Source organism: Aspergillus neoniger (genome assembly GCF_003184625.1).
Source record: "Aspergillus neoniger CBS 115656 unplaced genomic scaffold BO87scaffold_37, whole genome shotgun sequence".
Lineage (NCBI taxonomy): Eukaryota > Fungi > Ascomycota > Eurotiomycetes > Eurotiales > Aspergillaceae > Aspergillus > Aspergillus neoniger.
Genome location: NW_020291165.1, coordinates 89,556 through 102,785, shown reverse-complemented (window position 1 = coordinate 102,785; position 13,230 = coordinate 89,556). Strand labels below are relative to the sequence as shown.

Genomic DNA, 13,230 nt, shown 5'->3' with positions numbered 1-13,230 from the left:
CATCCGAGCCTAATAAGTACAGATGATCTCCACGTACTAGCAAGTACCATTTCCAGTTCATCCTGATCTTATCTCACCACTCCAACTTAGCCTTGCGCCAATTGTACCCAGCTCTGCCAACGGAGCTACTACATTACATGCTCTATGATATAATATGCCTCGCAGCCCGCGGACCTACGACACTTTTCGAAAGCCTCCTGCTTTAACTTCTTGGCTTCTTCCTCCTCGGCCTTTTTCTCCTCGGGAGTTAGCTCTTTAGTCTCAGTTCCTGAAGCAGATTTTCAGATTTTGTTAGCTTCGCGGTAGCACAAACCCAGAATATACTGAGAGGGGAATGGGGAGATGAGTTAAGTAGCACATACTTGCTGCGATAGTGTCGCTCTCTCGTTTCATCTGCGCTGCGGATTCGTCGGTAGTCCGTTCATCATCTTCGCCTTCACGGCAAGTCTGGAGATCATTGGGTTAGAGTTCAGCAAGAGCAAAGCTAACAGGGGTTATTAGTACTCACCTGACAGTCTGGGACGCCTTCATAAGGGAGTGAGGCTGGACTGACATCCCCTTGACCGGTAGGAACTTGCGTGTTGGTTGGTGCCACAGAGACTGATGCCGGGTCAGGAAGGCTCGCGGGGATAGCAGCTGCTGAGACCCCAGATGCGAGGAGCAAAGAAGCTAGAAGAAAGGCCTTTTGGATAGTGATATGTCTGGGCCACATTTTGACAATGGATGTGTTGATGACAAAGTAACGATTGACAATTGTAATGATAAAATGTAATGAGTGAATTTGTGCGTATTGAAGGAGAGTGAGAGTAATGAAAGCAACAGCGGATAAACGCGAGATTCTAAATGAATGATTGCCTAAAGTCAGTAGCGATGAGGAGGGCATGACAAGGCTATATATAATTTCCTTGACCTCCTAGTATAGAGAAATAGCAAGACACTTCATGTAGTAGTTCTAGGACAGTAGTATTGGGGCGGTTTCAAAAACTACCAGGGTATAAAATTGCACCGACTACTTACCGCGACATTGAAGGTGCACATCGAGTATGAGCAGGACTTGGGGGCCAGCACATTTCCTCCAGTATAGAGCACGAAGCCAATGTAATCCATTGACTTCTGGTGGTTTGGCCCCCGAACGTGCAAGCCTAGCACCTAGAACTGCGTTATTTTCGCTGGAATAGAAGTACTGTTGCACCGAAGGGGCGGCAACTAAGTCAAACGGACAGGGATTGTGATGACAAGGCTGATCCAGAAGCAGCCGACGGACCTAATGAACCCTGAGCAAGAACCATCTCTCGGGACGCATAGTCTTCAGTCTTGTCTACTCCGAGTGTGCAACGTTCATTCTGTAGGCTTGTTTTACAGTTGTAATAGTAGTAGCGAACGAAGATATATACACGATTTATGGTGCCAGCTGAGAAGGAGAAGCTCGGACAACTTTCCTACCATGTAGGATGAGATACACATTACTAGTGGGTAGCAGCAAGGCTGGGGCGAATAGCTAGCGAATTTTCCTCTCATCTACCTACTATGCGCCGTATGTACTTTGAGTCTAATTAGGATGAACTCCGTGCGTTGCTCAGCCTCTCCCACAAGACCCACCCTCAATGGATCCCACGGGTCGTCCCACCGCCATTGATACTAGATGCACCCAGCAATTCTCAGAAGACACTCAAGAGAGGTATTCTAGATCATGTATCTTTACGGTAGAGGCTGATTGGTGGCATTGTGGTGCCAAAGGCCGATTACTTGGGGTCTTTCCCCTGACATCCGGGGTAGAAGAGCGGAGCGGGAAGATCACTTAGCCGCCAAGTATCCGTCGTCAACCGTCAAACCAAAGAGTCGAGGTCTTTAGTTCATGATATAGCAGCGTCATGAAACTCAGATCCGCTCCCTCAATTGCGGGTAATCAGCCGCAGAGAGACTAGTGGTGCTGCCAGGCCGAGTTCGCGCCAGAGAGCTGTGGTCTGTGAACTCTGTACTGGAATTTGCCATTCTCCGCATCAATCCATTTTAACCGTTTGCAGCAGTCTCGGCTGCTTTTCACAGCAAACAGTAACCATTATCAGCCATGAAGGAAGCACTCTCTCACATATCTCCAGATTCTTGTTCTCTCAATGATCTGTTTGTTTGCTGGCCTCTCCCAAAGACCGAAGGCTGGTTAGTAGAGTATTTCATAGCAAACTAGTTGTCAAGATACTCACATGTTTTCATTCAAGAGCCAGAGGGTAATTAGGGTAATCGCCTCACTCAGACACTGGTATACACCTGTGATGCAGCTTCATTGATACTTGTAGAGTCTCGTCCGTAGAGCCAAATACATTTTATTCGAACGTATTTTTGTCACAAATGGATAACAAGCATTGCCAGCAAGTGTCCTTCTACCGATTTGCATTATCGCATCTGCACATCCTGCAAGAACTTGGCTCTTCATATCAAGACTATTTCTGCCAATTGTCCATTGTCTGCCGGCTATTATAGAAACAAAATGGACAAAAACATGTGTGACAGGTTGATGTTCTAATACTTAGTTATGCGGCCTCGCTTAGTAAAATCACCTTTTAGCAGTCTCACTGGCTTATCCATTAGCTCTCACTCTTCCTTTACCTTCTACTGGAGCTTGATAAGAGGATTACAAGCCCTAGAACCTGTTGAAATCATTGGGAGAGATCTTTGGCCTCAGTATGTATCTCCTGTGCCCTGAAGCGATTGGCATCCAGAGCACTCCGGAGTTTGAGGGGCAGCCCCACCGATAAGGGCCGGGCGGTTATCGGCGGCGTCTCCGGTGAGAGACTCCATGACTCTCTCTCTCTCTCTCTCTCTCTCTCTCTGTGTCTGACTCTTACACTTCTCCTCTCTTTCTCTTCCTCTCTTTCTCGCTCTTTCTCTCTTCCATTCTTCCACTCCCTCCTCCTACCTATACTTCTCTGTGGCTCCCCTGCTCTATCTCTAGAGTAGACTAACGCACCATCCCCGCCTCCCCAAGATCAGAAACCCCGCCACAAAAATGGCTGCCGCGGAGCTGAGTCAAGAGCAGCTGGACCAGATCTACGCCTTTGCGGTCGATCTGGGCCGGAAGGCCGGTCAAATTCTGATGGAAAGTGTTGAGAAGCGCATCGGCGGTGGAGCCACGCAGGAAGCTGAGGAGAAGGACAGCGCCGTCGACATTGTCACCCAAACCGATGAAGGTATGCTCTAACCCGTCCTCAGCCTGCCATCGACTCGCATCTCACCAATGGATTGCCCTGTACAGAAGTAGAAGTATTCATTAAGAACGCAATCCAATCCAAATACCCCACACATAAGTATGTTCCTGAGTCATTCCCCAATTCAAGAGCATCCCCCAGCTGACCCATTTAGGTTCCTCGGCGAAGAGTCCTACGCCAAAGGACAGTCGCGCGACTACCTGATCGACGAGCATCCAACATGGTGCATTGATCCCCTAGATGGTAATAGCCATAGCCATACACACTCCCTGTCATCATGACATGAAATAACTCCCCTTATCTGACCAGGAACCGTCAACTTCACACATATTTTCCCCATGTTCTGCGTCTCCATAGGCTTCATTGTCAACCACCGTCCCATCATCGGCGTGATCTACGCTCCTTTTCAGGATCAACTTTTCTCATCCTGTCTGAACCGCGGCGCATGGTTAAACGAGAAGCGTCGTCTCCCGCTCATCCGCAATCCGACCATCCCACCCATGCCTCCCAATGCTCCCAGCAAGTGCATTCTATCCTGCGAATGGGGCAAGGACCGTCGCGACATCCCCGACGGGAACCTGCATCGCAAGATCGAGAGTTTTGTGAACCTAGCAGCAGAGCTGGGTAGTCGCGGTGGCAAGGGAGGTATGGTGCACGGAGTTAGGAGTCTGGGAAGCGCTACGTTAGATTTGGCGTATACGGCTATGGGGTCATTTGATATCTGGTGGGAGGGTGGTTGCTGGGAGTGGTACGTTGCTTTTTCCATGAATCTTTTCATCTCTCAGAGTGATGTTTGGCTAATCCGAGTGTGGTGGGTAGGGACGTCGCAGCGGGTATCGCCATTCTCTTGGAGGCAGGCGGCCTGGTCACAACCGCCAATCCCCCGGAGGATCCGGACACTGCGCCCATTGAGGATGTTCGACTCGGCAGCCGACTCTACCTTGCCATTAGGTATGTGACACTCATTTTCTGCCTTGTGGCTTAGTACGGCATCTAACTGTAATAGACCGGCTGGTCCGTCGGCGACGGAGACCGGACGCCAGACGCAGGAGCGCACTGTGCGCGAAGTGTGGAAGCGCGTGCGGCAGCTGGAATATACCCGGCCGGGCGCGTGAGCACCTCGGCTATAGATACACACCGTTATATACTACTGATAGAATATCCATTATAGTTACTATACAGGACAGAAGCGACAAGGAAAGGCATGAAGACATCATATTGCACTATATACAGCAGCCAGATCCACGTATGTACCTAATCAAACACACGTCATATCTATCATCGGGCTCTCTTCACTGAGCCCCGTTCCGTTATTTTTGGTCTTCCATTACAAGCAATGCACCGGGTATGCGAGAGTCTATACAGGAATGAATCATCATGAAACATGTCGGATGTTGAAGGGATAAAGAAGGAGGCGAAAGGAAGAAGCTTTACAGAGTAGCCTTCTGCCTCTCAGCCAAATTCTTGGCCACAAGCTCCTTGACCATATCCAACAAGCCAGGAACAGCCACCACATCCTTTCCAGTCCAAAGCTTGGCCTGCTCCAGACCCTGCCAGAGCAGCGCCTCCGAGCCAACGATAACCTTCCACCCCGCGGCATCAGCCAACTCGGCAATCTCGGTCCAGATAACAGGGTGGTAGCACATCTCCAGAATAACGCCCTTGGGCTTGCCATCCTCCTTGGCGCCCAACAACGCCGTCAGGACATTCCTGGCACGAATCTCCTCCTCGGTCTTAGGCGGGTAGTTGGGGATACCCGAGACAATAGCAGCGGGGCTCTCCAGGGTCTTCGCAACCTCGGGATCCGTAACGTGAATCAAGGGCGCCTTGTCCGCGGACGGATTGCGCTGCTGATCCTCCTCCATGATGGCCTGCACCTCACTAGCATCACGGTTCACAATGTAGATCTTGCTAGCGCCGAGCCACTTGCGCATGACATAGATGGCGGAGCGAGCGGTACCACCACCACCGACAACGAGGGCAGGCTTGCCAGCGAACCGCTCGGCCGCGTTAGCGGTGTTCTGGACGAGGGCTTCGCGAATACCGATGCAGTCGGTGTTGGTACCGACGTAGGAGCGGGAGCCGTCGGCATTGTCGCGCAGGAAGATGGTGTTGCAGGCGCCGGCTTGGCGGGCGTCTTCGGTGAGGTCGTCCAGGTGCGGCATGATGGAGACCTTCCAGGGCATGGTAACGGAGGAGCCGACGAATTTGGGGTTGGCGCGGATGGAGGACAGGAAGGTGTCGATGGGCGGGGAGCGTGTGTACGGGGGAGGGTAGGTAGCGGAAGTGCCACAGACACTGGAGAGGGGGATCTGAATCCAGTTCAGTCCGAGGTGGTTGTAGATAGCGGCATGGAGGGGAGGAGAGAGCGAGTTAAGGAGGGGGTGGCCGTAGAGGTAGGCGACACCATCCCGGTCCTGGGGAATGGTGATGGGTTCTTCAGGTTGAGTGTTGTTGGAAGATGCCATGTTGGGCGGATTTGTAGTTTAGTTAGTTAGCGATTTGTGGAGGATCGCAATGAATGATTGTTTTTGTTTTCGGAAAGGAAGAATTGGGGGGAGGGAGGAGGGGGAATTGAGATGGGGAAAGAGAGAGAGAAGTGGGAAATTCAAGGGAATGTTTTAAGGGCCCCGCGAGCCACCGATGGCGGAGAAACGTTCGACGAAGGATGGATGCGGCAGGGTGAACCCTTTCCCGCGCTGAACTTCCGCCGGCCAAGTCCTTTCCCCAGCCTAACTGAATCTCGTAGTTCAATCTCCCCCGGAATCCCCCCGAACTCAAAATCACGCGCATGACATTGAACCCATCACCAATGAGGTGCTGATCGGCTAAGTCCACTCCGTACTACTGCTGAGAATGCTCCGATGCTGCGGAACAATTGGAATTGTGTGCCCCTGGTTGGAAACTCAACACCCCGCAATCGTAACGCTTGGACTTTTTGATTCAATATCCCCGGGTCTGACTCCTGACTTCGCCCATTCATACTGCTTTCATTACGGAATTTGAGTTCACAACCATGCACAAGCGCCATGTTAACGTCGACGGCAAGCATGAGCAAGGAAATCATGCTGAGAGTGGACTTTTAGAGATCGCAGTCCTTCCACCAGCATGATAACTAACAAAACCCCTTTTGGAAAATATTCAGCAATTCCAATTATGCATACACACAGAGCACTGCAGAGATGAGAAAGTCAAACTCTCCACTCAACCTAGGGACCCACAGGTTTCATGCGCTACAAGAACTCCTTGGCACATGTTCCGCCGGTAAATGGTTCATCTGCTTCTGCCCCGGGTATCCGTCACACGGGGTGTTCATATCCGGATTATCTGGGAGGAGTCTACCGAATTCTCCCAGTAAATGTGACCTTGCATACTTTGGGCAGGTAGTTTAGAATCAAAATCCATCTGGCAGCTATATCATGGATAACTGGCGAGTTACTGCACTCTGAGGTCGACAGTAGCCATTCCTACCTAGTGTGGAGGTGGAATCCCACCTATGAAGCAGTCCTACTAGTATGGCAGATATGAGCTTTCCAGGGTTCTGGCTTTCGAGGAGGAGTGCAACCTGTTGCGAGCTGGGAATTGATGGATATGATAAAGTCACGTGATTAGTATGCGGTTATCGAACCGGCGATAAACGCGCCGACGATTTTCCCGCCTGATAACGCCACCCTTGCGATAGTCACCGTTTACCAGTTCGATTGTCAAGCTCGTCCTCTCCCAGTCACTCTTTCCAAGAAGAAATGGTGACGGAGGAACAATCAGCTCCCCCGCCCGAGGCGGTGATGGGCACGCCCAGCGGTCCGAAGCGGACTCCGCTGACTCCAGAGCAATTGCGGAGAATAGTACATACTATGATCACGGTTCCTCTAGTTCGGAGCTAACATGATACTGAAATTAGGAAAGCAACCGCCAGAAAGCCATAGCAATACGGGAACAACGCGAAGCAGAACAAGCTCGGGCTGATCCTTCATCTACCAAAGGTGTCAAGCGAACCTACTCCTCCATGACTGCCTCCGATCCTCCGGCGACTCTGCGCGATGCGGCCTCTACAGATAACCGCCCACTAGATGGCATCAAGCCGGCGCGCAACTTTACCAAATTCGTTGAATATGACTTCTCTAAGATCACGGACACGAAGGGAGGGTTCTTGACCGAAGAAGATGACCGGTTCAACAAAGCCCTTCACGTTCGGGATGAGAAGGCGGAGCAGAAGCCAGCGCACATGACGCAGAGGGAATGGGAGCGACAACAGCTGCTGAAGAATCTCCATCGAGATCGAGCGGGAATTTTTGAACCAGGGCTTAGTGTGTTGGATGAGCGGACGCAACAGAAAACATGTCGAGAGTGTGGCAGCTTAGAAATCGACTGGAAATGGGAGGAAGCCTTCCGATGCTGTGTCTGCCATGCTTGCAAGGATAAATTCCCGGACAAATACAGTCTGCTTACCAAGACCGAGGCACGAGAGGACTATCTCTTGACAAATCGTGAGTATCCCCCCGCCCCGGTTTCACAGGTTTGCGACAGGTGCTGCCACTGAGCGTTTTTGCTGATCACGGGACAAAATTACAGCCGAGCTTCAGGATGAAGAGCTCCTCCCACATCTTGAGCGCCCCAACCCGCACAAATCAACGTGGAATAACATGATGCTGTATCTACGGTACCAGGTCGAAGAATACGCCTTTTCAGCCAAGAAATGGGGTTCGCCGGAAGCATTGGACGCGGAATTCGAGCGACGCGAGAATGAGAAGAAGCGCCGACGGGAGGTCAAATTCAAGAGCAAGCTTGAAGACCTCAAGAAACGTACACGAGTCGACGCATATCGACGAAGCCGTCAAGGAGCAGCCGGTGGTAATTTTGGGGATGACTTGGGGAGTGGTGGACGACATGTACATCAGTGGGGAAGATCGGTTGAAGATCCCAAGACAGGGATTGGGGTCAAGAAATGCGTTGACTGCGGGATGGAAGTCGAAGAACTCGAATTCTAAATCACTAATGAACATTTTCCTCTACATACTGAGTCGTCGCATTGTCCTGCTCTCATCTAGGTGTTGCAGATACACTCGGTCGCCGATTACTGCCTCAGGTATTGATTGAAAAGCGCCAAGCGGCGTGGCTTCGCGTACTCTTACCGGACTGGCCCTCCGTAATCTACTCCTTTCAATAATTCCTTGGTATCACCAATATCTCCGGCACCTAGAATAATAATGGGTATGTACAAACGAAAAGAAATACCAAGTACTCCGTATTCAAGGTGCATAACACCCCGAAAGCATACAAGGATGTCTGAGTGAGAGTCACAAAGATCATCCCGAGTCAATGCCGCTTCGGCCGGGACTATACCGCATCCAGCCGACCCGGGGATCCACCCAGGTCCTTCGAGTTTCCCATCCGGGCAAGGAAGGGCTGTTACATGCGGAGACGAGCAAACAGAATGAATGGTTCGCAGTCTTCGGGGCTGCTTTCCCTCTCAGGCTGCTGTGTCAGCGTTTCTTCTTCTTCTTCTCTTTCCTCCTTTTTGTTTCTCCTCCCCTCCTCTTCTTCCCGACATACACGGACCCTTCTGCCCACTCTTCATTTGCCTTCATCCGATTTCATTATTGCATCATCTTTCCCTTGCGTTCTTGATTGACTACCATTGAGACTGCAAGTGTTCATCTGTTTGATGGATGTCATGATGGATGGATGGCATGAATACGCTCGCTGGAATGATTGGTGAAGCATTCATGGGAAATGGATTATTCAAAAAACGACGATATATCGACGTCTGCTAACACTCGCTGGTCGCTGAAAAGCAAAAGAAACAACAGGTGAAATCGAATCGAGAATATACAACCAATGACCCCGCCGCTAGACGTCGGTCTTGAACGATGTTAGGCGCGCCTTGAGTTCCGCTTCCGGCTCATCAATGTCCATCTCTCGAAGAACACCGCTGCCAACATCATATATCAACCCGTGAACCTGAAGACCCCGATCCTGTACGGCTTCCAGGATTACATTCTTCTCCTTCAACAGCTTGACACCCTCCAAAACATTCAATTCCACCAGTTTAAGGTTGGCTTCGTCGGCCGGGAGCGAGTTCAGCAGATCCAGGTGTCTCGCGCGGAGCTGGCGCAAAGGCAGCAGCCAGGGATCAAGAATACCCAGTTGTTTGTTACCCAGTGCTGCAGCAACACCACCGCAGCTGGTGTGGCCGCAGAGGACTACGTGCTTGACCTGCAGGTAGCGGACAGCATACTCGATCACGGCTGAAGAGCTGAGGTCGCCGGCATGGATGACATTGGCGATATTGCGGTGAACAAAGACGTCGCCCGGTTTGAGACCAAGAAGGGTGGTCTCAGGGCATCGAGAATCAGAGCAGCCAATCCAGAGGATCTCCGGGTGCTGGCCGACCGCGAGTGTGGGGAAGAGCGAAGGATCCTCCTTGGCAATCTGCGCTGCCCAATCCTTGTTCTGATGCAGAGCAGAGGTGAAGCGATCTGAAGAGGCAATATTAGCACACGCTGGTGGCTTGGTGGCTGAAAAGCAGGCGATTTGTCGATATGGGTTTGTGACTGGGTGGGAAAGAAAACGGCGAGGGGCATGAGGAACACCGACTCCACAGCCCTCATACAGTTGTCGCAGTCGCAAAGCAAGCCTTGTAGAATTCATCATGGGGTGAAAGGGTTATGGGAACAAGAAAAAGGGTTTGCTCAACCGGAAAACAGCAAAAACGCAGTCAACGAAGGATGAGTCACTCTGCCTGTGCACGGGGGGTGGGCTTTGGATTCACGGAGCCAAATCCAACAATCACAATCTTGCTCTGGAGGTTTGCATACGCCAAATGAAACTGAGGTACAGGAACAAGGATGCAATGATACATGCAACTTCACAGTGCTCATGGAGTTGGGGAGGGTGGGAAAATCGTGGGTCGCCGCCTCTTTGCGAATTTGTCCAGGAACGTGTCCAGGAACGCCAAGAAAACATGGCTCTTGAGTTTATGCTCACGTACCTGTGCTAGTGGTCGATGCCATGATAGCTGATGCGGGAGAGAAATGATTGAGGGAGGTTTTGCAATGATATTACGGTCGGATAGTTGGATTTGGATGCTATGGAGTAATCTGAGCTGGCAAAGGGGCACTCCTTTCCTCCTCCCCGCCGGAATCCGGGGGAGATTCTCCTGCCACTTCCAGGCCTGCAAACAGTGCAAACACCCACCACGTGAGGGTCTCACCGGAGCCCCGAAAGTGCCGTCGGTCATGCTACTCTCTAATCATGCGATCACAGATAAGCGTCGAATAATTGTCTGATCGCTGTTTCTCTATCTCTTCATCGGTTCCACTGCCATTCAAGCCACGACGGAAGCCCGAGGGACTCGCAAACGTCGCATGACACCGCTCGCGATTCTAAGGTTTTTTTCCAGCTAAGACCATCGATATGGCTCAGTACACAGGCAGGCGCGGCTCGTCTGATTTCCTGATGTCTTCTAAAATCACACAACTCGATCTGCTTCCCTCCGCCCGGTCCTGCTCGATTCGACTCAAATGTGACCGCGGTCTGGCCTGGCAATCCCGCAGCCTACGAATACGAATTGCCTGTGTCGTAAGCAGAACGTGGCACCCCGATTACGCTTCGCTCTGCATTGCCACTCTTATAGCCTCTAAAGTCACGACAGGAGACCCGACCCTCGTTTTACAGGTGAGTGGGCCCTTTTGATCTGAAAGGGTCCTCAGGACCTAAACCCCGCGGGGTGTGTAGAGCTGTAGACCCCCACGTCAGAGTCGGTCTCACCCTGAGACTCGCAAAGTAGCCTATTCCACTACGCTTATTCGGGATAGAGAGTTAAAAAGCGTCCTACTAACTCAACATTCCTACAACATAACGGCCGTGAAATGTCATTCCCTTAGCTGTACCCATGAATAGCATGAATAACAATCGATGCACTCCTCGCACTGAAACTCTTATACTGTCTTCTCGATATACTGGCTGAATATCTGGCCGATCTGTTTCGCACTGTCCTTCGGAATCCTCTTCTGGCCATGCTCATAGTCAACGTAGGTCGACCCAAACCGGGTCTCGTAACCTTCAGCCCATTCGAAGTTACTAGTCCAGTCAGTAAGCGCACATAACAACATCCAGGGAAAAAAGTATATCGCAGTACTCACTCCATCAAACTCCAAGCCATATAAGCCCGCACATTGACCCCATCCAGCGTATAGGCATCCGCCATAGCAGCAATATAATCACGGAAATACTGCGTCCGGAACTCATCCTTCAGCAGCTCCTCCACCGGCAAGTCATTCTCGCCCTTCAAGCTCGTCCCATTTTCCGTAACATAGATCTTCGGCTGACCATACCGATCACTCAGCCATTTCAACAGCTTCCGGAATCCAAGCGCATACGGTCTCAGCCATGCAGACTGTGTCTCAGGGCCAATGAACTCGCCCTTCTTGTTCTTAAGCAGGATCTCCAGATTCCCAGCGGTATCGTCGGGATCCGCCTCGCCGGTTTTGGCTTTGATGTAGTTGGCGCAGTAGTGGTTCATGCCGTAGAAATCATTGCTGCCGTGAACGAGAGCGATGTCTTCTGCGGTCCAGCGGGGGAGTCGGTCCCCGAGCTGCTTATTCATGCTGTCTGGATACTTTCCGTGGTAAATGGGGTCGGCGAACCATGAGATGGCGAATTCGATCTTGCGGTCGCAGGCTTCGACGTCCGCTGGATTCTCGGGGTCCCAGGGCTCGGCCCAATCTCCTATATATGAAAAGTTAAGGAGAAGTAATCGAGAAGAAGTATCCATACATACCGTTAAGCGTAATCCCTATCTCCCCACCATCCCTACCTTTAAACTCCTCGCGATAGATCTTCACCGCAGCCCCATGAGCCACAAGGATATTGTGTCCCACGATCCAGCACTCCCTCGAGCTATCCCCCTCGGCGCTCTTACTCCGATCACTCGTCCGACCCGGAGCAAATTGCCCGACATTATACCCAAGAACGCTACTACACCACGGCTCATTAAAGGTAATCCAATGCTTGACTTTTGAGCCCAGGGCCTGGAACATGACTCGAGCGTAGTGTGCGAAATCCGCTACGAATTCCTCCTTGTTCAGGAGTCCACCGTAGCGCTTGTCGAGTTCATCGGGCAGATCCCAATGGAAGAGTGTCACCAGGGGTGTGATTCCCGCTACTAGGAGATCGTCGACGAATTTGACGTAGTGCTGCACTCCCTTTTCGTTGATGGGGTCGTTGCGACCTCCCAGGGGGATGATGCGCGACCTGGATGGATGGATGGTTTAGAACGACGTTCGGGGTTGTGATTGAAATGAACGTTTGTCATGGTATGGTATTAAACTCACCATGAGATTGAAAAGCGGTAGGCTTGGGCACCGCATTCTTTTAACAAGGCGATGTCTTCCGCTGTACGGTGGTATGAATCGCATGCTATGTCTCCGTTGGCGCCTCCGGCTATCTTGCCCGGGATTTTGCAGAATGTGTCCCAGATGGATGGGCCACGGCCGTCTTCAGCTACGGCGCCTTCAATCTGATAGCTGTTGATGATTGAATTAGTACTCTAGTAGTTGACTACTTGGGGTGTAGTATGGGCTGAGTGGGGGGAGGAAACGGATGGAAGGATACCTGGCAGTCGCGAAACCCCAGAGAAAGTCCGGAGGCAAGGTTGAGGTTGTTGCTGAACCCATGTTTGAACTTATCCGACAAGTTGAAGAAGGATGGTGGTGTTTAGCTTGAGAATGATATTGATGTCAGCTTGGAGGCAGACAGCAGCGAGGATGGGAGGTTCATGGGATGTTTATATAGATCATGTTGGATGTCCGCCAAGGAGGATAAATCCGCGCTAAAGAGAGTGGGGAAAGCGGGGAGGGTAGTACGGACATCAAGGAAAGAAATTGGTCGGATCCTTCCTAGCTTCTTCAAAAATACTATCAACTGATTGAGGGGAATGAAAGAGAACCATACTAGTGAGTATCATGGAGGGAGAGAAGATGCTGGGGAGGATGACGGCTGGACGGGCCGACCTCCGAAGTGTAAC

At 51.3% G+C, this 13,230-nt stretch overlaps 6 protein-coding genes across 6 annotated transcripts; 2 read left to right on the top strand and 4 right to left on the bottom strand.

Moving 5' to 3' along the window:
• Positions 1 to 55: 55 nt before the first annotated feature.
• Positions 56 to 942, bottom strand: BO87DRAFT_379851 (uncharacterized protein). The gene is made up of 3 exons (XM_025624161.1): positions 509 to 942; positions 363 to 447; positions 56 to 268 (listed from the first exon to the last, which is right to left on the bottom strand). Exons 1-3 carry the CDS (start codon positions 710 to 712, stop codon positions 129 to 131), a joined length of 429 nt encoding a protein of 142 aa, XP_025475869.1. The 5' UTR covers positions 713 to 942; the 3' UTR covers positions 56 to 128.
• Positions 943 to 3,004: 2,062 nt separating this feature from the next.
• BO87DRAFT_400424 (inositol monophosphatase family protein) lies at positions 3,005 to 4,318 on the top strand (the record flags this gene model as incomplete). Its single annotated transcript, XM_025625522.1, has 6 exons — positions 3,005 to 3,185; positions 3,251 to 3,302; positions 3,358 to 3,446; positions 3,513 to 3,951; positions 4,023 to 4,154; positions 4,210 to 4,318. The coding sequence occupies 6 exons, from the start codon at positions 3,005 to 3,007 to the stop codon at positions 4,316 to 4,318; spliced, it is 1,002 nt and encodes a 333-aa protein (XP_025475868.1).
• Positions 4,319 to 4,435: 117 nt separating this feature from the next.
• BO87DRAFT_379849 (shikimate dehydrogenase family protein) lies at positions 4,436 to 5,830 on the bottom strand. Its single transcript, XM_025624160.1, has one exon. It carries the CDS (start codon positions 5,669 to 5,671, stop codon positions 4,634 to 4,636), a length of 1,038 nt encoding a protein of 345 aa, XP_025475867.1. The 5' UTR covers positions 5,672 to 5,830; the 3' UTR covers positions 4,436 to 4,633.
• A 946-nt stretch (positions 5,831 to 6,776) lies between these two features.
• Positions 6,777 to 8,319, top strand: rad14 (DNA repair protein RAD14). Its single transcript, XM_025626265.1, has 3 exons — positions 6,777 to 7,048; positions 7,105 to 7,690; positions 7,776 to 8,319. The coding sequence occupies exons 1-3, from the start codon at positions 6,947 to 6,949 to the stop codon at positions 8,189 to 8,191; spliced, it is 1,104 nt and encodes a 367-aa protein (XP_025475866.1). The 5' UTR covers positions 6,777 to 6,946; the 3' UTR covers positions 8,192 to 8,319.
• Positions 8,320 to 9,053: 734 nt separating this feature from the next.
• BO87DRAFT_317571 (carbonic anhydrase) lies at positions 9,054 to 9,857 on the bottom strand (the record flags this gene model as incomplete). The annotated part of the gene is made up of 1 exon (XM_025619773.1): positions 9,054 to 9,857. One exon carries the CDS (start codon positions 9,855 to 9,857, stop codon positions 9,054 to 9,056), a length of 804 nt encoding a protein of 267 aa, XP_025475865.1.
• A 936-nt stretch (positions 9,858 to 10,793) lies between these two features.
• On the bottom strand, positions 10,794 to 12,977 carry BO87DRAFT_155286 (glycoside hydrolase family 1 protein). The gene is made up of 5 exons (XM_025618204.1): positions 12,819 to 12,977; positions 12,539 to 12,730; positions 11,986 to 12,458; positions 11,348 to 11,933; positions 10,794 to 11,285 (listed from the first exon to the last, which is right to left on the bottom strand). The coding sequence occupies exons 1-5, from the start codon at positions 12,878 to 12,880 to the stop codon at positions 11,144 to 11,146; spliced, it is 1,455 nt and encodes a 484-aa protein (XP_025475864.1). The 5' UTR covers positions 12,881 to 12,977; the 3' UTR covers positions 10,794 to 11,143.
• Positions 12,978 to 13,230: the final 253 nt, after the last annotated feature.